Source organism: Aythya marila (genome assembly GCF_965140915.1).
Source record: "Aythya marila genome assembly, chromosome: 13".
Classification (NCBI taxonomy): Eukaryota; Metazoa; Chordata; class Aves; order Anseriformes; family Anatidae; genus Aythya; species Aythya marila.
In genome coordinates this window covers 14,594,339-14,617,462 of record NC_139054.1, presented here as the reverse complement: position 1 = coordinate 14,617,462, position 23,124 = coordinate 14,594,339, and the positions used below count along the sequence as shown (strand labels likewise).

General features: G+C 41.5%; 1 protein-coding gene across 2 annotated transcripts in view; it reads right to left on the bottom strand.

Annotated features, from left to right (window-relative positions):
• Positions 1-23,124, bottom strand: part of ENOX2 (ecto-NOX disulfide-thiol exchanger 2) — a 43,230-nt gene that overhangs the window by 6,868 nt on the left and 13,238 nt on the right. For both annotated transcript variants that reach the window (XM_082770698.1, XM_082770699.1), the window contains exons 4-12: positions 19,159-19,314; positions 14,504-14,710; positions 13,868-14,101; positions 12,459-12,671; positions 10,791-10,897; positions 4,444-4,558; positions 3,370-3,551; positions 1,600-1,707; positions 714-770 (exon numbers count right to left, since the gene is read on the bottom strand). In XM_082770698.1, coding sequence (XP_082626824.1) covers positions 714-770; positions 1,600-1,707; positions 3,370-3,551; positions 4,444-4,558; positions 10,791-10,897; positions 12,459-12,671; positions 13,868-14,101; positions 14,504-14,710; positions 19,159-19,314 — 1,379 coding nt within the window. The remainder of the gene's footprint in view (positions 1-713; positions 771-1,599; positions 1,708-3,369; positions 3,552-4,443; positions 4,559-10,790; positions 10,898-12,458; positions 12,672-13,867; positions 14,102-14,503; positions 14,711-19,158; positions 19,315-23,124) is intronic.

The following is a 23,124-nucleotide window of genomic DNA, read 5'->3' as shown; positions in this document are numbered from 1 at the left end:
AAACAGAATTTTGCATAATTTATTATCCCCCAAATAAATGTAAGACTACACATGAAGCAAATACTTGTTTTTTGCACTAAAAGCATGACTGACTTTTATTCCTAAATTATAGCCTGAATTCCAGTGGTCTGAGAGATACAGGCAGCTATAATTGGAAATAGCCTTCAGTCACTAGTAAAATGAACTGGACATGAGCCAATAACAAAGATAGAATTAAATGGCTCCTCGGATTTGATTAGCTTCTTACTCTAGAGCAATTGTGAATTACACAGAACTGAAACTGCGCAGTCCTAGCCTAAACAGGCTATAATTTGCTTCTGCAGGAGAAAGTAATGGTGTGCACTTTGTGGAAACAAAGCTAGCTTCCGATTGATATAGGAACTGTAATTCAGCCAGTAATGTCATACTGAAAATGCATGGCCTCCTTTCTCTTGGAAAGACTAGTTGAAAAGACAATGCAAAAAATTACCTTGCACACAAAAGCCCATTTCTACACCAGAGCATTGGAAATACCTACTGCTCTTCCATCTAGAAGCTGCTATGGATAGTTTAACTTGTTTCATTTGTACATACATAGACAGTCCATATGTACTATGCTTGTACACTTCAGAAGAAATCAAATGCTAAACGATTGCTCAATTTACAATGAGGTGTCACTAGTTCCCTCAGTAAAATACTCTGACTAAAGCAGCAGAAAAGAAACTTAGACTTACATTCCCTTGGCCATCAATAGCATCTCTCTCCTTGTCCTCTTCATCTACTGTGCTTTGCTACACAGAGTTTAAGAAAAAGGAAAGATTACTGATGACAGTCTGTTATTTTTGTTCTTTGATACAAAAAGTCACCAAAGCTCCTGCACTGAAGGTTACTGGTATTCAAACTCTGTTTTAATTAATGGAAAGACAAGTATTTATTATATTCCCTAGCTCATGGCACCGAATGGTGGGGCAAAAGATAGAAATTCAGAGAAGGACCTAGCACTTGGCTCTACGGTCCTTAACGAGAAGTGCCTTGGAATGTTTCTCATCTATTCTGTAGGTACACATATAATTGAGTCCATGCTACAGAGGAGAGGATCCAAAAAGGTTAGATTCACATGTGGGCCCACAAAATACAGAATGGATCATACCTGAGAATAAACAGTATGCATTTATGTTCAGAATAAATGCAGCAAGTATAAGAATATTATAACACTGACAAAAACTTTAAATTCATTGGTGTTTTATGAAGGTCAGATCAAAACATGTCTCTAATATTGATGTTTGATAATTGAGGTTTTTTTCTTATCTTTTAAAATTTAGTTTGCATAAAAAAACATTTCAGCTACAATACCACTGTACCCTACAAAATGAAAGTCAGTCTTTTGTTTATATAGTTGCTTCTGTTGATTCTCTCGCTATTTTATGGATCAATCAGCAAGTTCACTACTAATACGCAACCTCCAATTAAGCAGAAAGTTTTTCCAGCTTTCTAAAGACTGCTTCTAAGTCAGGTCTAGGCATCTCCTACACTCTGCTTTTCCCTGCACCTGCCATAGGCCATGAAATCCAAGGACTGCATTTACTACTGAGAATAAGGAAGGACTGGGAAGTCACATACCTGCTCCTTAAGGGTTTCTAGCAATGTTTCTATCTTTAGTTTGTCTTCTCTCACTTTTTCTAGCTCAGCTTCTCTCTTTTTGTATTCATCTTGTACTTTCAAAAGATGCTGGAAAAGAAAAGTTAAACACAGTTCATAGCCTTTCACCTCCTATTATTTAAAGAATATAAAATGAATAAACACTCTTCCATGCAGACCTGACAGATCATATTTGTAACAATTAAAAGGTTAGGTACACAAAAAGAAGAAATCTTTTCTATACCCAAGCAATTTCTTTGCTTATTAGCATACACAAAAAGCATGACTGTTAATAAAATTTGTGCTATTATTTGCACAATTCAGCATAGCAGAAAAATGTGATGAGTGCTCCCACACTCGACATCAGTCCAGCAGTTCAGCATGCTTGCAGCAGCTGCCACAACACATCGTGCACTCCCTTGACACGCAAAGCTAAGAAGAAAGATGGTGTAGTGAATCACAAACCGCATCTCAGAGATGAGCAGAATGATTTTCCTATCAAGGATAACCAGGCTGTGGTTGTGGATACAATGGTCTGCTCTGAGAACAAACTTGTAGTCTCGAATGTGTCTGTATTGAACGCACATGAGTACAAAGACCTTACTGAACAAACCAAGAATCTGATAGGGGCAACAGAGGAAAAAAAATGATTGATTCCCCAACAGAGCTAGAAGAAAATGATTCTCAGAAAACTGCTACTACCACTGGGCCTTTCAGAGATGGGCAAGATCATGGCACCAGGATGAGAGAAGATTAAACACTAATATGCCTAAGTCTTTAGGTTAGCAGCCTTCCAAGGTCAAACCAGGATACAGACATAGGTATTTCAGTTAATCCTTTCTTTCAAGCTCAGAAAAGTACTATCTCATCTAGAAAAAAAAATATAAAATTATTTGTAATAAAACACTATTTGCTAATATTTACAACAAACATCTTTTTTCCTCAGGGTAGGTCCTCCAGAGTGCTCTTCCAGAATGATTACTTATCCTGGCAGTGGTACCTAGAGAAGCCTTAATTCCCTGACACCTGCACAAAGGAAAATCTATTATGTCCTGCAGCCCCTGCCATTTCCTCCCACATGGATAGCTGACAGTGACCAAAGAAAGCTTCTGCCACCTCCAATGTTACAAATGCCAATGCAATTAGTTCCTACCACAGGTGCATCCAGTAAACAATCCCAACCTTCACAATATCTCTTCAAGTTCTAATTTTAATAACGTGCTTAACTGAACTATTAGCTGAACTCTGTGTTTTGGTTATCTGTCTGGCTTAATACGTGAGACAAAACTGTTAAGGTGTATAGGGACCCAAAACACTTGATACTTAGATAAGGAAAACAGCAAAGAACAACACGTCCTACGGTTTCTGAGAGAATGAAAATCCAGTAAACTTTAGAAATGGCAATAAACCAAGCTTTGGATTTCCCCGTGTTGTTCATGCTTGCAGGCAGGATTTACAGGGTTACGAGGGAAGGTAGGCACAGACTCAATATTTCAAAAGTCACAATGTGGTCAGGCAAACAGCACACAAGGAATCCATAACTATGGATTGTTTTCATGCAACTGTTATCAGCTCATTTCGAATCACTGTTTTGAGATTTTTGTTTTATTTTTTGGCAATACCAGAAATGACAGAAAGTTGCTCTCATTTACCACTGAAGTTAACAAAATGCTTTTGTTTGTGCCCATGCTTTGCATGACAGCCCCTTTGCCTTTCTAGCAAGGCCACAGCTATAGAAAAAGCTAGGCCCACCTGCTGCATTCCTTGCAGAGCCTGCTGGAGAAGTTTCAGCTGCTGCTCTTTGGTTGTGTCTTCATCCCTGCTTGCTTTGCCATGCTCCTGCTTCAGCAGTTCCACCTCATTCCGGTAGGCATCCAGCTGCCAGCGCAGGCTGTCATTTTCTTCTTTTAGGGCTTCCACCTGTGACACCAGTGCTGGAGAAAAAAGCAGAGTTGGGGACAAGAAGTCACGATGTGCTCTCCCCACAGTGTGTAGACAGCTCTGTGGCTCACAGCTACCAGTTACAAACCCAAATAAACAAAATAAATTTATCGCAATCACTGTTCCTGATGTCTCTTTAGGAAAGAAGCTGCTCTGGACAAAGAACAACTCCTTAGTAGAAAATATCAAATATTCTAATATTTCATGTACATATCTGCAGCCGTTACCTTGCTGCTTCACCTCAACTAAGCAGGATATGACAAGAAACAATCAAGAAGTGACAGGTATTTCGAGCATTATGATAATGCAAAATCTACGTGAAAGGAATGAATGAGAAGCCAGGCACCAAATGGAGCCACGATAAACGATGTAAAATAACAGCTGGCTAGGAGAAACAGCCCTCTGCTCTCTCTCATAACATAACCTTCAAATGCAAAAGGAAGAGCATTTTGTATGTTTTATATCTATGATTGTAGGGTTTGCTGCAACAGAACATATAGCAGCAAATTCAAAAAGACATCAGGGGTTTGGAAGAACAGCAGTAATAGCCAAGGTAAAGCATCTGATACGAACATAAATAGCTATAAAACCCACTGCTTAAATACTGAAGTCCATCAATACCACACTTGCCTACAGCAGGTTTCTTAGTTTCTTCTAAAGTCCTGGCACTGTCACAGTGTTATGACCTTTTCTTTGTCCTTCAGAATTTGCATGAATACACACAAGTTTGACGAGGTTAATACAAGGCAGAACACATATTAGAGAGACTGTACGCAAAATTTTAAACCTCAGCAGCAGATAAACAGTCAGATCTGGGTGAGGCTAATAATAGACTCCACTGAAGAGACATGTGTTTTATGTAAGAGCTGCAAAAAGTGATTTTACCTGATTCTTCTGTTTCTTTCATCTCTGATGGATCTTCTATTTCTTCATCAGACATTTCCATTTCCTCCTCTCTTCGAATACCCATTAGTTCATCATTATGAATGTTACGGATTTCCTAAGGTTCAGAAAGCAGGTTTTTTTCAATACAGATTATAAGGAACCAACCAGATGGATACAGAAATGCTGAAATCTAAGTCTGCAAACTGCAACTCCATGATACAAGAAAAGGGAAACGATAGAAATTTTTGGCACTGACTACTAAATCTAGAACGATGTCTAGCATGAGTCAATCTGTCGGCACTACTGGCATTACTGATTCCTCCATCTTCCTTCTATTCTTCACCCCAGAGCAGGCAACTTGCCTTGTCTGCAGGGTTCTTTCTTGCTGAACTTTGTTCCCCACATGCCCTGCTTGACATCTGTACAACTCTCCTGCAACTAGTGACATCCCCTCCTCACATACATAGTATGCAACCTGACACACCTCCCTGGCATTTCTTTCTCCTGCCATACAACGTACTCTGCACCTTCCCGAGCACTGGCCTGCACGGTGCCCGGTGCCATGAACCTTGCCATGCTGCAGTGTGATCATAGCTGTGATCCACAGCACTGCCTCACTCTGTTCCTCTGTGCTGCGTGCCTGCTCCACACAGCCGGGTGGCTACAACAAAACCTACCTGAGATGGAGATCGTGCCAGTTAGACGAGGGAATTGCAAGTACACAGATAGAGGCCAGACACTGCCCAGCCACCTCCTAACTCATATCAACCCTGGTGAGCTTCGAAGCTTCTCCCCCTTCTGCATCTGTGCCAACTACCAGGGCTCAGCCTGCACCACAGTGACTCCCCCTGCAGTTGCTGAGATCCTCTCTCCTCTGTCGCAGCCTTGTTCCACCTTAGGGATCAGAAAGGAACTGCGACAGTGTCCTCTGAGAGACCCCAGCTCCTGCTCACGGGTCCTTTCCATGTCTTTCACCTTGTCCAGGCAGAGCCAGCCAAACTCACCCATCCCTCAGCTCTGTCCCCTACTCAGGCTGGAGAGAACTGCACAGACCCACACTGCCCTGTTGGCAATACAGGGAAATACTTAGCCAGACTTACCCCCCTGCACAAAGGCAGCACAAGAGATATTCAGAAAGCGATGGCCAGTATTCAAGACAACAGAGGTGCCAAAAATACTCACTAGAGGCTAGCACAGCTGGCCAAGTCTCCCTACCTGATGTCAGCTTACCCAAACTTCACTCAGATTACACATCCCAGAAACAGCTGTAGGAGAAAAGACACAGAAGACCTACTTTTGAAATAAAATCAATGTTCAGCTCTTTGCAGATTTTACTCTAATGGCCTGAAGCTTTCAAAAACTCTGCTTGCTAGCACCAAACACAGCTCAATCAAGCTCAGCCAACAGGTGAAATGCACATCCTTTCAGTTTGGGTGTGTGGATACCTTGGAGACTGCAATGGGAAGAGGGTAAGAACAAGGCAGACCAAAGCAGGAGGGACAGGGCTGGCTGCAGTTCCAAAACACCTGCTGCCTGCCCTGGGCTTTCCTCTGATGCTATCACCCACAGGATTAATTCCAACAAAAGCTGTAGCAAGAAGATGCATATTAGGGGTCCACTTTCCTTCAAGAAAAGACTCTGATAAGGGAAAGAAAGCTGAGCCTAGTAGCAAGCGTCTCTGCAAGAGGCCTCACCACTGGTCTCACTGCTTCTTCGCACTAGGAGAACTTACCTTGGAACAAAAGACCACTCCAAATGGAGAGAGCACTCCCACCCCAGTCACGGTAAGCAATCTCAGGCAAGCACAAAACAGAAGTGCTAGGGCTCAAAGAGGAGCCATAACCTGAATCAAGACTCTCCAACTATCTTTTTTTTTTGGTATAAACCAAAACATTAGCTCCTCCTTTACATCTGCTAAGAAAGGATTGACTAAGTGGGATTTGGAAAGGAAGTCTCAGAAGTGCAGTCTCATGGGGAGGTTCACAGATGCAAAATTCCCAGGAAAACAGTCATTGTGGAGGATCAATCACCAGTTTTTTGTTTGTTTGTTTGTTTGTTTTTGTTTGTTTTTTGTTTTTACCAAAGTGGGATATTATCCAGCTCTACAGATATTTAGATTTTTCTCAGGTTGCAGCTATCCTGAAAGGCGGCCTGCACATACCTACCCCACCGTCACAAATGACTTCTATATAAACAGTTACCACCAACTTGTCAACTTTGCCTAGAACAAATTTAAGTTTGATGTTAAAATATCTTTACGGTGAAAGATGACTTCTGGCTTTTTTGGAATAAACTTGTTTTCTCAGTTTGTAATAAGGAACTCAATACATCAGAAAAACACAGAATCACAGGAAGATTTATGCTGTAAACAGTCCCTCCCAAAGTATCTAAATTAATCCCTGCCCTGTTCAAAGAAGTGCTCCCTGCAATCCCAGATCAAGTGTTGTCCAAATGCTTCATGAACTCCAGCAGGCTCAGTGCCAGGACCACTCACTTCCCTGGGGAGCCTGTCCCAGTCCCCGACCACCTCTGGGTGAAGAACTGTCTCCTGATATCCATCCTGAACTGTCCGTTGTTGCAGCTTCAGGCCATTCCACTTTAAATAGTGGAAAGCTGCTGGTGGTGGCCCTTCAGCTTCTTCTTCCCCAGGTTACAAAAGCCCAGCTCCCTCAACATCCTGGCAGATACCTGCTGGGCTGCCACTGATTCACTGTCATCTTTCTCATATGGGCGGCTGGAGACAAGAGAGGGGGGCAAAGCCAGACAGAGCAGTGCAACTGTGGTTTCCCTGGTGCCAAGCAGGGGAAAAGAATCAAGCCCAATCCCATTGCTCAAACACTGGCTGCTTAAGTGCACTTCCTTTTAAAGAGCCTCTCTCCTACAAAAACTTAGTCTGTTCAGTGAGCTACTTTCTTTAATACACTCCTTTTAATAACCAAGGAATTGTTACACAGTTGCTGCTTACCCTCCAAGCAAATAAAGGCTGTGATCTTTTCCACTGATCAGTCTCATTGTTATGAATTTCCTGATCTCCATCCACATAAATAAATAAATGATTGCTCGACCTTACTGAAAATTATCATAATTCATTCTCCCAACATCCCATATGATGATGAGTGAAGAGCAGCAAGGTGATGGATATGTCCACATCCCCAAACAATTCTCCTTTAGTATACAATTTCTACGGTGTTATAGTCTTGTAAGGAGAGTGTACAGAGAAGATATTGTGTCACTAATTCTGTACTACCCACAGTGCATGAGTAGTGTGGAAGACAAATCTTAGAAGTCATAGGAATGTTCCTAACAGAAATAAACAGAACCCAAATAGAAAACTTTATCATGTTTCTGCTTGGCAGACAAATCATGTTCTTAGCTCAGATCTATCGTTTATTTATGCATGCGCAGATGGGATATGTGTAGAGGTTTAATCAGATACTTGATGCACTTCTTCTGTTGCTAATATTACATATAAATTGGAATATCAATGGTTATTAAATATTAAATTTGACTTCACTAGAAAATAAGGATGATGTATGTCACAAGTGCTTTGCACTTGCACCTGAGAGTGCTGGATTAAGCACCATTTCACCAAAGCAACCCTGCAAAATCTGTCCTATATGAAAGTATACACTCATCTACTTCTTTCACATGCCCTAGAGTAAACACACATCTTTCACAGAAATTATCGTCCTTTAGAAAATAAAAGCTTTCTCCTTAGACGCTCATTATTACAGGCTTAGTTAAAAAAAGATGTGATCTTAATGCAGTTAAGACTGAAAACACAGAGTAACATTTTCAGAGGTGGTTTAATCAAAGCTGTTTTGCTTTATGCTGAAACAAGGCCAGGCAGATCCACACAGGTCTGAGACGGGTTTAAGACTTCATGAGGATCTGGTGATAAGCTACAGAACAGCTCTGGAGCTATCACAGGTCATGGCTGGTAACTATGGTGTTCTTGTGGAGTTGTAGCTACCTAACATGATCAGCAAACTCATTTAATACTGTAGCTTTTTAATACAAAAAACGGAGTATTTTAAAAAATATTTAAAATATTTGTGTGCCATTTCTTTCCTGTTCTGAACATTATCAGTAAAGAAGTGATGATGGAAGTCGTTCCTTCCATATCCCTCCGAACACTCTACATAGCACTGGGGTGCTCTAACCACACAGAGGACTTTAGTACAGCCTAACCTTCAAATGCCTGAAAGAAATCAACATATGAGTTCTGTTCTACAACAATCAGCATGATCCAAAGTGCATGAAAGGTGCACAAGTGTCCTGCAGAAAGCTACATGCCTAGACTGACATGCTCCTGGGATCTGAGTAGAATTTATGTGCTCTCTGGCTTGGTGCTCCACCAGAAGAGACCTCTGCGACAGACACCACAACATTGCAGAACAGGATTTCAACGTCACACTGAAAGACCAACTGAACAAGAAGCTGTGGTTAAAAAGCTATCCTTCCTCTTTAATTGCTATTTTACTGCTTATATATTTGAGTTCTTTTTACTGTGAATAAACAAACACTTCAAAATGCACATCTTTTACCACGGCCTGCACTGGGGTGGGTGTCATGAAGTGTCTCCAGACTTTCAGTTCTACCTGATCTATACAGACAAACTAGAAATATTGAGAAAATACTGCTAGAAATACTGAGTCTGATCCACAACAGGCAGTCAAAACATCTGGTCTTCCAGAGAATTATTGGGCAACATCAGGCAAACGCTTCTTCATCCACTACCTCTCCTATCCCCATCTCAAGAGGATAAATCCACTAATGACTGCACAGGGCACTGAGAAGTCATGCAATGAGGTCCAGCAGTCAGCAACCTTTGTTTTCCAAGCAACAAAACCAAAACAAAGAAAGAAGAAAATCCAAAGCCATCAAGCAGACTAGGATTTCTCACCCAAACCTGACTACTCAGCAGTGTATGGAGACAAGACACCATCACCTATTTACACATCTGTCATGGGAACACTTAGACAATAGTGCTAAACATCCAATTCCCAAGTCCCTCAGCCAAGGACGCTACCTCATGCATTCAGGCTGATATTCTTCTCAGCTCGGTTTGGAGAACACTGGAAACCAACTGGGCTGTAAATCATCTTAAGGTTATGCTGAGATGAGAAAGCATATGCTTTGCCAAATTTTCGAAACATAAATGACAACATCATCTCTAAATTGCTGGCGTTTTCATAGTGAATAAAAAATTACTATCTAAACACAGCAGGGTTACTTTAAAAGGCAGGTAATTTTCATAGCAGGTTTTTGTTTTGTTGTCGTATGCTTTTTCCTGCCACTTAGAAGACATCTGTGTGCTGCCAGAAGTAAAAACTGATTCAAGTCTCATCCAACTTAAAAAGGTTAATGAGCAAGGAAAATACAACTTCTTGCTTTTTCTTTTAAAACTATTCATACCCCAAGGTGACAACACTTCGGTTACCACTTTGAGCATTAACCTTTCTTAGGAAGGAACACAAAAATGAGATTCTATGGAAGAAGAGCTCTAACCTACCATGGGGCTCTTCTGTTCCTCTTGGAAGCCCTCCACATTCCCAGGAGCATAACAATCTCCTCCAGCCTTCCTCAGGCCGGACACAGAGCATCAAGATGTGCTCCACTGCCAGGTGCAGCCAAGCAACGGGACATCCCTACTACACAGGTGACAGAAGGCAGCACATATTTCATCTCAGACTCCAGGAAAAATATCTGACAAAATCATCACTTTGCAGAGACAATCTTTCTTTATCTTAGGTTTATTTTTTCTGATGTTGTATCTGAATCACAGAAGATCAAATAAGGGACTGAAGACTATTCTTCCTCTTGCAGGAACAGCAGTTTGAATAACATTCCTTCTTCCATTATCCCCACCCTTGCCACCATTTTTAAATCCTTTTTTCACTAACAATGTTGCTGCATGACATAAATATATGAATATGAGAACAACTTGCCTCGAGTTTTCAAGACTGTCCAGCTGCAATTATTTCAATCTCTCAAATCTTTCAAGAAAAACATGAAAAAAGCTGATCTCAGTGATGATACTTGTTTTCTTTAGTATCTCTCTAGAAATACTTCTTGCTTTAACATTAAAAACAGTAGAAAACAGATCTATATTTATTATTATTGTGCACAACTGCAATTGGCATACAGATCAATATATTGCTTCTAGTATCAGAAGTACAATGAGCAAATTTATTACCTGCAACACAAGAGACGACTGAGTAATTCCCATCTTACACTGTGAATTAAGACGTCATTACCCATGTGAGCATTGTGCAAACATAAAATCAATATCCTGACATGAAAGAGACTGGCTGCAGAATCTAACACAATAGAAAATTACCAACCTCTGCTTGTTTGCACCACACGCTGATGTTCTTACGCTGAGCTTTCGTGAAATGGTCCCAAGCCTTTTGTTTGGAGGCAGAATGGTACACGGCCACTATCTGCTCGACTGTAGTATCAAATCAGCAGTCAAATCAGGCCAGAATATCATCCAGAGAGGGCGAACAAAGGAGTAAAGGAGTAAAAGAGTGGAATCAGGCAGGTGGTTTGGCTAACCTTTTGTCATAACACTGTACTGTGCTGAAGCCATGCTCAGGACTCTGTGCCTGGAAAGGAAAGTATGGACTTCACCAGGCCACGATCAACTGGGAAAACTTCATCTGCACTCAAGTGGAAAAAATGAAGGCAGATGTTGCACTGAAAAAAAACAAAACACTCAAACACACTGAGCAACACTGCTTGTGAGTGCAACAGATACACCTAGGTAGCATGCGCTCTCTAACATTTCCTCTCACAACTGTGAAAGCTAGCACTTTGGATGTTCTTTCGCCCAAGGGGTCCAGTCCTAAAGAACACTGCACCAGCCTGAGCACTGCATCCAATCCATCAGCCATCAACTTTTTTGTTTCCTTAGGTTTCCTCCTAAAATATTTTGTTTCCTTAGGTTTCCTTCTAAAATATTTTTCTAAAAAAGTTGCAGAGGTATTTTGGAAATATGAAGTGCCTCTCTTAGGATGAGAATTCACCCAACAGCAGAAAGCACACCTAGCTGTTTTTTTCCCCCCACAAATGTAATCTTGTAGTAGGCATAACTCTAATGAAATAAAATTATCTCTCTGCTATTTAGATTAACTAATAAATCTGAAAGTGTCTCAGATACCACTAGCTGTTTTGTAGAGATGAGTTGCATGCTGCTGTCTATTACTACTTACTGTGCAGTGCTTACTGTATTGTCTTCTGGACCACATGCCCATATTTTTTACAGAATTAAAAAAAAAAAATAAAATAAAAATCAAGTGTCAGATAAGTAACAGCCAAAATTACTGAATATAAAACCAAAATTAATACTGTTCATATGCTAGCCAAGGGGCTCAAGGAGACTTAGTACAGTTATGGAAAAAGTACTCTTAAAATAATCAGACTTACTTAAAGAAGGGATGTGTAAGAGGCAATGAGTGATTTGAGGAACTGTTATAAATCACATTCTGGAACAGACCCAATGACTCTTCCTTGATTTCATGATTTAATAAAGTACTGGGACTTGAAAGACCCAGGTTCAAAATTCTACTCTACAACACGTTTAGACTAACTTCTTACATTGTGACTGAGAACAGAGTGTTGAGAACACTCTACTGCATCCTACCTTTGGTGAATAAATCCTGTACATTTCGCTGAGGCATCAGATTACCAGGAACTTACCTTGTCTGTATACAGAAGTGCAATGTTGAAAAGATGATAGAATTTCTAATAGACTATAATTAAAAGAGGAAAAAAATTAGGAATTCATGCTCTCCTCCCCCAGGATGTGGACTCTGACGTCAATGAAAAGTTCCACAACAAAGTTCTGATTAGTTAATGACATATGCTTATAAATTAACTGTAGCTGAGTAAAAAGGATTGCCATTTCTTTTTCCTGGAACTTTTTCAGTATGACCTCACCAGACTCTAGAAATTAAGTGTCTTCTCTACAACAACAGACAACCAACATTCAGTGCAAAAATACTACTCACACTGAACCAGAATCCCTGAGAGAGCAAGTTTGAATTTCTCTTTAGCTTCTTCCATCTCCTTCTCATGAGCTGCCTTCTCATTTACCAGTCTGCGAATGTGGCTGTTGGCTGACTGAATCATAGAGTAGAAGTTGTTCGCAGTCCTTCTGTTCACTTCTCCACGCTCTATCCAGGTTAGCAAGGTCTGTACAGCTTCTGAGAACTTTGTGTCATCTGCAGCAAGAAAGGACATCTTTAGACCATGGAAGTGCAAGTTTGCCTGTATAGATTTCAGATCCTTGCCCTGATGTCACTGAACTACTCTCTTTCAAAGGTCGTCTTATAGTGGCAAATCTGGATTCTTGAAAGCACAGTATTATCCAAACACAAGACTACACAAAGGAATGCAAGTCTAATACCAAGCTGACAGCAAACTGTCTTTCGAGGCACAAAAAGAGGAGAAAATTAACTGCTAACAACCTACTGGAAAACTCCATATGCCTATTTAGACATATTCTTTCATGACAGCAAATATTCTCTCACTGGAAGAGTCAGGCTACAGATTTGGTTTAGGCTTCATAAAAGGTCTTGGGACTTAGGCCAGTCATTTTAACATAAATAAATTTTGGAAGAAACCATTGTACTAAAATATACCTTCGTTTTTACAAAAAGACAATTCTGAAAAAGAGATAGCTGGGAGAGCAGCTCATGGCACAGAGCTGAGAGCTAGGCACAGGAGACGCACTGGTGCAATAAGGCTTATAAGAATCTTCTGTTTATACTCAGAAGCCACAGGCAACACTGAGCAGCTTGTGTGCAGCCTGAGGGCTCAGTTTGAATGGTCTTTCTTGGGAAAGCAAAAAAAAAAAAAGTATTATCCATCCTGTCTCACTGCCAAAATTCATATTCTAGTAAAGACCAACAAATAAAAACTTCCGCCCAGGCAGTTAATTAATTTATATTAAACACTAAAAAATCAGGATCATCATAGAGCCAGTAAATTAGATGAGGGTAGATGATAAAGAAATACACAACAAATGTGGCAGCTGTCACAACTGCAGATGGGGAGAAAGAGATGTATTCTTGATATTAAAACAAAAAAAGTCCAGCAGCACACATCCTTGTATTAGCTGTTACAGGGTCAAAAAAGGGAAGTCTATGCCACCTCTTCCAGAATATAAGTGATGAGATTTTTAAATCCATCTCTATAACAGTCCAACAGCATTTTTCCCCCTATATTTTCTATTTCCTTAATATTATAAGTAATCACCACCAGCTGTTCTTTGTGTAAACTTTTAACATACAATGTGAAGCACGAGGAAAGTTACAAAACTACACCACCACCTCAGTTCAGTAAGAATACCACTGGAGAATACAACTCCCTACCTCAGTACCCGTGCAGACACGTGCATGCCCACGGAACCACCTACCTTTTAGTTTCTCAGCAATGATGCTGCACTCGTGGTCAGAGTAATGGACGACAGGAGGCGGGGAGGGCGGACAGAAGCGTTCCTCTTCCAGCCTCCTACGATGGCGCTCCTCTCTTGCCAGCATCCGCTGCTTACATTCCCACTCATACAGGTCATCCCGAGCCTGTGCAAAATCCACATGCAGGCGCCCAGTGTCCTTCTTGTCAGTGCTGGAGCCCAGCCTGATGCGATAGCCTGGTGGTGATGACAACAGCATTCAGGTAAGACAGGTGGCTCGCACAGGGCAGTATCTCAGGCTCCATAAACCTAGCAGGACCCACCTGCAACTCCCACAAGGCCAGCAAGTCCCTGAACAGAAGAGTTTATTGAAGAGCTTAGTGCACAGAGTGACTCTGGAAGTGGAACTCTGGAGGTGATTCTCAGAGAGAGGCTGTTAAAATATGGGCTAGATAGACAGGGAGGTGAATCAAAAAAAATTTGGGCAATCCCAAGCCCAAACACAGGCTGGGTGGAGAATGGATTGAGAGCAGCCCTGATGAGAAGAACCTGGGGGTGTTGGTTGACAAGATCAACATGAGCTGGCAACGTGCACTTGCAGCCCAGAAAGCCAACCGGATAAGACAAAAATACACCTACCAGAAAGATAAAGTGCTTTGTCCACCATGAATTCCTCAGCAAAGCGGATATGACAGAAATTCTTCTTACTCTTCCGAATAGCTATGACTTCTCCACACTGTTCAAACACTTCCATAATGATCTGCTCAGTCCCATTTTCTGGCAGTCCTCCAACAAACACCGTCTTACAGCCTGGGGGCCTCTCTCTTGTTGCTGGAGGGGGCAGATCTGAAAACACAAACAGAAAGAAAAGAGGCCAGGTTAGGTTTGTCAGAACACTTTCTATTCATTTGCCCATGTGCCCTAACAGGGGTCCTGGATTCCTTCAAATGTATGATTAGCAAATACTCGCAAACCATACTAGCACATGTATGATTAGTTGTATTTGACTTGATTAACAAAGAGTTGTACAAGCATTGCTGAGGTGCTCCACAAGAGCAAACACATTTACCATCCTGTTTCCAAACAAACGATCTCAGGAGTGTGAAGCTCTCCAAACACTTTGCCTAAGGCTCACTGGTTCCTATCATAAAACTTGAGCAGCAGCTAGGACCTCAAAAAGTTATCACAGGAGGTGTTACACAAACACAGCTTCAGGGACTGTCCAAACATACAGAGTAAGTAGAAAACATATACAGAGGATTCTAAAGCTGTACTGCAGGCTGTAAAGTCTGTGCCCTGAGAGTGTGCTGGCAGGATTTCTGCAGTCAGGGAAAGCCTTGCAAAGCGCTGCGGATTGTTTTGAAACAACCTTCAGTTACCCACACTGTGATCCCCAAATCCGATATTATTTTTATTTAGGTATCTTTCACTGGATGCAGAGATGCAAGACTAGAGCCTTGAACAACATTCGATGATCTATTGGTTGAATAACATGTATGGTACTGGACTGAGGCCAGTGTGCTAAGGGACGGGTATGCTTGGGATAGGTAAGATAATCCGTGCTGTGCTTAATTACCCTGCTGTGGTCTCTTACAGACAGGCACTGCCCAGACAGTGAGGGAGCTGTCAGCTTTTCATCCTTCCACAGTAGGATGATCCTTGAACACCACTTTCTGCATTACTTACAAATAAAAAGCTGTTTCCAGGACAGTTAGATATTAGTTTTCTTTTTTTTTTGTTCTTTGTTTTGAGGGAATGGTATACTAATTGATATATCACAAGACTAGGCATTACCAGAGTTTTACTTAAAATGCTGGGCACGGGAACATCACAGACTCTCAATCCTGGGAGCCCATCAGATTTGGGTGCCATCTGGTGGCACCTTCTTGTGAATTATATAGTGACATGCAGCTAAAAAAAAATCTGCATCTTCTCCACATAGTTAGCATCATATTTCCAGGGAACATCCTTTTTTTGAAAAGATTAGGTAAATTCCTCTCTTTCCAATCAAGAATTTCAAAGCCCTCCTACCTGAAACAGCCCCACAGACTTCTGCAGGGCCCCAACACTGTGGCTGAGCTACACAGGCTCAGGGGAGAAGTATGCCTGAGATTGCACTTCATACTTCTCTCTCCCAGTTCATAACTTTTGTTTATTTTTCTACTTGAAAATTTATTGTTGATGCTTTACTGGGTGTCCTTCTCACTCGCTGCTGGCCTGGCAGTAAGCACAGCTCACAGGATCTGGCACCTTCTCTGAAAACAAGGCAAGCAAAGCCCTGCTTGCAGGCAAAGCTCTGGCTACCTGGCACACAGCAATCTCAGGAAGACTGGGGGAGTGCTTGCTGCCAAGTTGCTTGCATTAACATGAGGGCTCACGCCAGGCTCTGCCATATGTTGGTACCCACCGCAGAAAGCAGAAAAAGAGAACGTGATCATGTGCAGCTCCTGTCAACTCCAGTAACGTGAACCAAGTGGAGGTGCCCCATTCCAACCACAGGGTGACAAAGGGGCCATTAAAAGCTGTTAACTCATTTCACACATCTTGCAAATAAGTACCTTGTGTGGGAAATCCAGTCTCATGGCAAGCACATCAAAATGGCTACCCTACTGAGTGTTCAGTATTTTTCCTATTTTCTTTGAAGGGAAAACTAAGACTTCTAAGACCTGCCCTCTCCCTCTGCAATAGCACCTTCCTGTTGAAATCAGAGTCAGTTTAGTGAAGTGATAAATGAAGCAGTACAAGCAGCATCCTACTGATAATGCTGTAGTAGATCTGCAACCTCTGCTCCTGCTAAACTGGCTACAAGTAAGGAGGATTCAAAAGCAACTGTTACATCTTGACATGAACTTTGCTGACAGCAGGTACAGGCTCCTGCAAACGTGAGATGCATTCCTGAATCTTGATTTGGCCAAGAACTATGTCCTTGCTCAACTGCCAACAGCCTCCCACTGCTACTGGTCTGCTCAGAGTAAGAATACAGCACTGTAGTGCCACAGCTCAACAGTGCTCTATGGACGACGTTAATCACTTTAGGTCACATATTTCTGATTTTTCAAGTCAAATACTAATTGTATCGCAGATGGTCACGTAACAAGGAGTGACCAAGGCCCCAGCACCAGTCAAAAAGATCAAAGGAGAATAAAACATCCCCATGGAGTTCATATGTTCTTTCCAGTGAGGAGACAGAGCTGATCACTGGTGTAATTAATACAGTTAAGGTGTTGAGGAACATTTGCCCAGTGTGCCTTTTGTAAGTACAGCCTTGTCCTCCCAGTCTCCTAGGTGTCCAAGTGTGCTGTGCACTTCCATGGAACATACCAAACCTTGCTCCATGTCTAACAGGAGTACCCAGTATTGAGAAGGTCCCTCCTGAGTATGTAACAGCCTCAACAGTGTTGCTTAGATGTGATGTAGGCCCAATACAAAATTATGGCAAGATGTACATGATGCACTCTGAGAGCAGCTTGCACAGTTCGTGTTTTTCATTACATATACAACAAAAGGAAGCATTATAAAGCCTACAAGCAGGAATGCAAGCCAAACTCAAGAAACATTAATTACAGAAGCTTGAAGAAAGTGGTCTGCTCGTTATGATATCCTCCCTCATGTGATAACTAGCTTTAGCAGAGGAAAAATGTTTGAATAGGTAAGATTGCAACCTAGACCCCAGAAAGAGAGGCCACCAAAACACTCAGAAAGATGCAGACCTGCATTTTATTTTTGCATGAAGACATGGTCTCTGAGGTTGCTTTCTGGCAAAGAATGTAAGCCCACTCTCCCCAGAGCAGCAACAGGTCTCACTGTGGTATTTGGCAGGATACTGACCAGCTCCAGGTTACCACCCAGCTGTCTGCTGGACTTAGCACTCTTAAAAGGTCTAATAGATTCTCATGGCCACAACACTTTATTACTAATTAGCAGACCAGGAACTAGCTTCACACCATCATTTGGCAAAACTAAACTACATGTAAACTCTGTACTGCAGCTGTACACATTTCACACTTACCTACTCGAGCTACACCTGCACACACAGATCGATACCACCTATAAAAGTGATGTTTATGTAATTATCTATGTGATTTAGGTTAGAACTCAGAAAACAAGAATGACATGTTCCCAGCAGGAACATTCTTTGACTCCCACTACAGAATAAGGACCACAGAAAGAAGTCAGGTAGGAAAGCTCCTTCCTCAGGAGCAACACTAATAGGAAGAGGAATCTGATACACCCATTATAGTACATGCCAATATGGTAGCCTCCATCAAGAAGCGCTGAAAGCTGTCATTAGATGTTCAGTAAGGTTCAAGAACAATTTCAAGTTATCCAGATGGAATCCACAATCGTGATAGCCCTGTAATAAATCTCAGGGGAAAAAAGGGAAGTCTGCTCCTCATTTTTTTCTGATGAGGAAGATAGCCAATGGAGCCCAGATGGTAAGCATTATGGGGATTTAAGGTCTACTGTGCATTAGAAGGCAGATTCCTGCAGAACACCGGCTAGAGCTCACTATCTCAGGCTCCCACCATGCTCATGTGGAACACAGCTGGGTAACTGCAGCTCTGGTTAAGGCTGCTCTTGAGTTTCTGCTGCAGCATGCAGTCCACACTGAACATTATTTGTCAAACGCGCTTTGTTTTCTGAATCAGCCACTACATAGTTGCGGAAAGCAAAACAACCACAGCATTAGCATCAATGACTTTTTTTCTGAACCCTAAAAAAAGGAGGAAACATTCCTTTAATTCCATGAGACAAAACCACTGAGATCAGAAATCACCTGTTATTTAGATTTTTCAGGATCGGGAGACAGAGCTCATGAGCATGTCTTCACACTAATGCACGTGCACCAGCATGTGGCAGAAAAAAACTGCAACAGCAACGCTCCCCCAGAGGCATATGGCTGCAAGCATGGGATAAGGCCAAGCAACACTTTTCCCAGCAGACAAGAGGTATTAATATTGCAGCTGGCACTTATGTCCCACCACTATTCAGCTGTGTAGTTTCCAGTTCTGGGGACTGAAATATTTTCCATCCCAATCCTTATTAATCTAACTGAACTGTAAACACTATTTATTGAAATTACAAACACTCAAGGACAAAAGCAGATTTTTCCTGCAGCTCTGTCACCTGTTTTCCAGCATCATGCTTTTGAGCATGGTGACTCACCCCACAGCAGCTACGTCCAGGCAGTGCAAGGGCTCTTCTCTCATATTCTCACATTTTTATATACATATTTTTATACACACATATTCATATACAGACAGAAAGAAGATAAAACATAAATAGACACTTACGTGGGTTAGGTGGGAAGAGAGTGCAGCTTTTGCAGTGAATGATCTCCTTCACAGCAGGCATATCTGGAGGAATGGGAGGAGGGACTATCCCCAAGCCTGGCATCATGGGGTTGATTGGAGGGATTCCAGTCATCATCCCAAGAGCAGGATCAAAATCTAAACAGGGGAGAGAATTAGGGAGTCAGTTTTGGACTTATACAGCAATTGTTCATTCAGACAGCAAATTAAGTACTCCACCCACATGCATCAGTGAAAATTAACCGAATAAACAACAACACAGAGGGATATAATTCATATAATTCACCAGAAAATTACATTTATACCCTTAGAAAAAATAAAAAAAAACAACTATGTCAATTGCCTCAGCCAAATAGACTTTCTCAGTTAAATAAACTATTTCCCTTTCTACTCCATAGATACCATCTCTTATCTAGCATCAAAACCTTTCCCAGTAAGTATTATATTGCCCATGTAAAAAAATCTATGATGTATGGAAACAGTGTAAAAGCAAACTCAGCTCAATTTTATTAAGTAGCTAAGTAGTGCAGACAGCTTGTGACATGGTGCACTAGACAAGTGTAGGAATTTCAGCAGCTAAGAATGTGCCAGAAGAAATCTGGGTAAAAGGCACAGGAGCATTTAAGGAAATACTTTACCATTAAGTGTAACCTGCGATGGCAACACACATTTTACTCTGCTTAACTTGTTTCTAGGCTTTATTTAGTATTCTTACTATATCTGAATAAGTAGCATTTTATTCTGACTTTGCTCTTACATTTAACTTCCAATGCTAACTAAAGCTAAAGAGAATTATCAAACAAGAGGTATTTTATCTGTTCTGAAGCTGTGAGCCCTGGGGAAGCAATACTTGCATGCAACAAAAATAGAAACCATATACATAAATTCCTTAGAAAGAAAGCTCACGAGTTTGAGAATGTCAGCAGCTAAACTGTAAAGACAACCGACACCACCAGGGCCAGCTGGTACTATCAGGTTGAGATCTCACGAATAATTTCCTCTTGCAGGTGCACATCATCTTCTCTACTGTCTACCACCATTCCTCTCTCTGTAGCAGAAGAAACTCTGAGGATCTAGGCAATCCCCAAAATACCACAAAACACTACCACCGAATATATTATCCTGAGCACTACGGAACCTCTGAATCTGGCTGCTTTTTTCAGATGTAGGCAGATAAGATTTGTTTTGCCAGGCACAGATGAAAATTACAAATAGGCAGAACTGAGTGGTGCAAGGCAGCACTCTCCTTTGATCCTAAGCTGGCATCGTTTCAGATTCTATTCGTATCCATTAGGCAGGCAAGCAGCTTTGTATTCTTCTCTTTGCAAATACTACTTAGAAAAAGCTTTGGCTGAACAATAATCTGAATGCAAGACAGCTTTTAGCGTACAAATGGGATGTCTGAGTTTGGTAGCTGAATTTTATTTTCCTTTGTATTTTAAAATATTTTATCTGGGGCTGCATTTCTACACAGTTTATGTACATTGTTTTGTTCGCAGTACAAGCATCACCATTTCACACCACACATGAACAGTGTCATAGCACAACCCCAAATCCTCTGCCATGAAGCAAATCCTCTGCCATGAAACAGACTTTTCAGAGAAGGGAAAATAAATTTTCCTGAAGCCAGTTGTGGAAAAAATGCATTTAAAGATACATGTGAATTTTATCCTTATGAGATACACTGGTTTATTCACAATCACTTAACAATGAGGTATCTAATCTGTGATACCTGGCTTGCAATGTGTGACATTGAAGTTACAGAATTTTAGTATTTAAACTTCCATGTAGATTTGAGAAATTATGCTGCTGAAAAGACCAGGCAGACAGCACTGTTTGCAGCTATTTTAAACAGTATTTTCACTTGTCTAAAAAAAAGATCAGCACATATGCTGGTGCCACACAACTCCCCTGAAACATACACTGGTTATTAGTTTACAGAGGAAATAGATTGCAAGGTACGACTTTCAGATCTAGGGTTAGGCTGGGGCTGAATGATCAATGACATACCTGTATGTCTGCTATCGTGGGGTAGGATTTGCTTCTTCTACTGCAATCCTCCACGCAAGCGTTCTTTGTGCTGGGGTTTGGCTCACAGGCTTGGAGTAGCAATACTTCTTTCAGATTTCAAAGGTTTACAATGGGATGCTTGTTGCCAAAAAGGAGAGAAGTGACACCTACGCCAGCAAACTCAATCCCAGCTGTGAAGTTTTAAGCCATTCTCACAAATACTGCCTATCCCAACCACACCCTGCCCATGGTACAGGTAACAGAGCAGGTCCTGAGGTACCCCTCTAAGAAGCACAGATGAAGCCATGCCATTTTGGCACACGCCCACAGCCCATCACTTCTTCACAGCTTGTGCTATGATAAACACAGCTTTGGTATCTTCCCACAGAAATCATTGTTGAAATGGCAAAGAAACTCATTATTTTCTTGGAGCTGTACTCCGAAACATCAGCAGGGAGAATCTGGCCCTTGCCCACTACTAACCATAAAAAGCATCTGCAAGGAGGAGGAATGGCCACAGCTCACACTGCTGAGGCAGGAGGGAGGATGGGGGATAGGGAGCAGCAGTGATCTGCTGCAAAATGCAGGCTGCTGAAATGCCCATGTGTTAGAATCTAAAGGTCCTGCTTGTCATCTCTGCACAGTTTGGCATACGTACACCTATGAGATCAAGAGTATTTCACTGCTGGCCAGCAGAAAATAGACACAGAACAAAGAAAAAAAAACAGGAATAGAGTGTGTCGTTAAACATCAGAACTGATGACAGCCAAGTCTTCCATCTTTGGGAAGCAAGGTTCACAATGCTATTGCAGGGAAATCACACTAGCTGGCAGCAAAAGGTGCAAAACATGGTGTGCTTCAGCCACCTGCTCACCATCCTTGGCAAGGACGGTGGCTCTTCCTCCCAGCCCTACTCTGGGCTACCTGCCACATATCCAGAACAGACAAGTAAATTCGCTGCTACTGCTTTTGTAAGCCTCTAAATTAATTTTTTCATATTCTGTAATTCTTCATACCAATGTGAGCATGCAGTCTCCTATTGTCCTGATAATTTGTTATTCCTTCAAGGTCAGTTAACAGTAATGGAAATTGATGCCAATCAGAGAAAATCTCTAATGGAGGAACACAGTAGCAGAGGAGCTTGAGGAATTGGAAGGAGAAGAAATCTAGGACGGGCAGGTGTTTCCCTGATTAACCTACACCTACAGCTTCCTAAAAAGCGTGAATTGATAGGATTATCAGAAGCAGAAGAACTAGTGGGGTAGTGAACAACCACACTGTAAAGAAAGGTAGAAAGTGTGTACACAGAGGGAAACAGAACCTGTGATCTTTGGATCTGTGGTGACCCCCACTGTTTATTGCTCAACCAGCAATATTCAAATGCTGGACAACTTGCCATCTTGCCTAGAGGTCTGCTTTTCCTGTTAAGAAGCTAAGCCTGTGGCTACAGACCAGCACCTGAGAGGCTTAAGAAGCAAAATCAGAAGAGTCAGGCTCCATTTGTAAGAAAAAATAAAAAAGGAGGAAAAAAGTCTTCAAGGACTCTAACAAGTTCAGAAACAGGCCTGGCAGGTGCTGTTTTGTTTGGTGAAAACTGATAACCTTTAATACAAAGACTGGCTTTACCTGGATGTCATGAAAGATGCTGTATATTCATTTTAGATACTGCAATCCTGTCAAAGCATCTCCCAACTACGTGCTTTACTTCATCCGTAGAAACAGTATTAAGCTAGTAAGTTCTTAAGCATTTTTAGCCATTTTTTTTCTTACTGTCACCTGAAACTTTAATCTCTCCTGGCTTTAAACAAAGATGGTCCACAGCATTTCAAGCTTCCACCGTCTCTCTCTTCTTTTTATTTTTATATAGATACTACAAATGTGACTGGTCTAAACCTCAAACTATCATCAGGCTTGAGAACTGATCCACATTCACCAGAG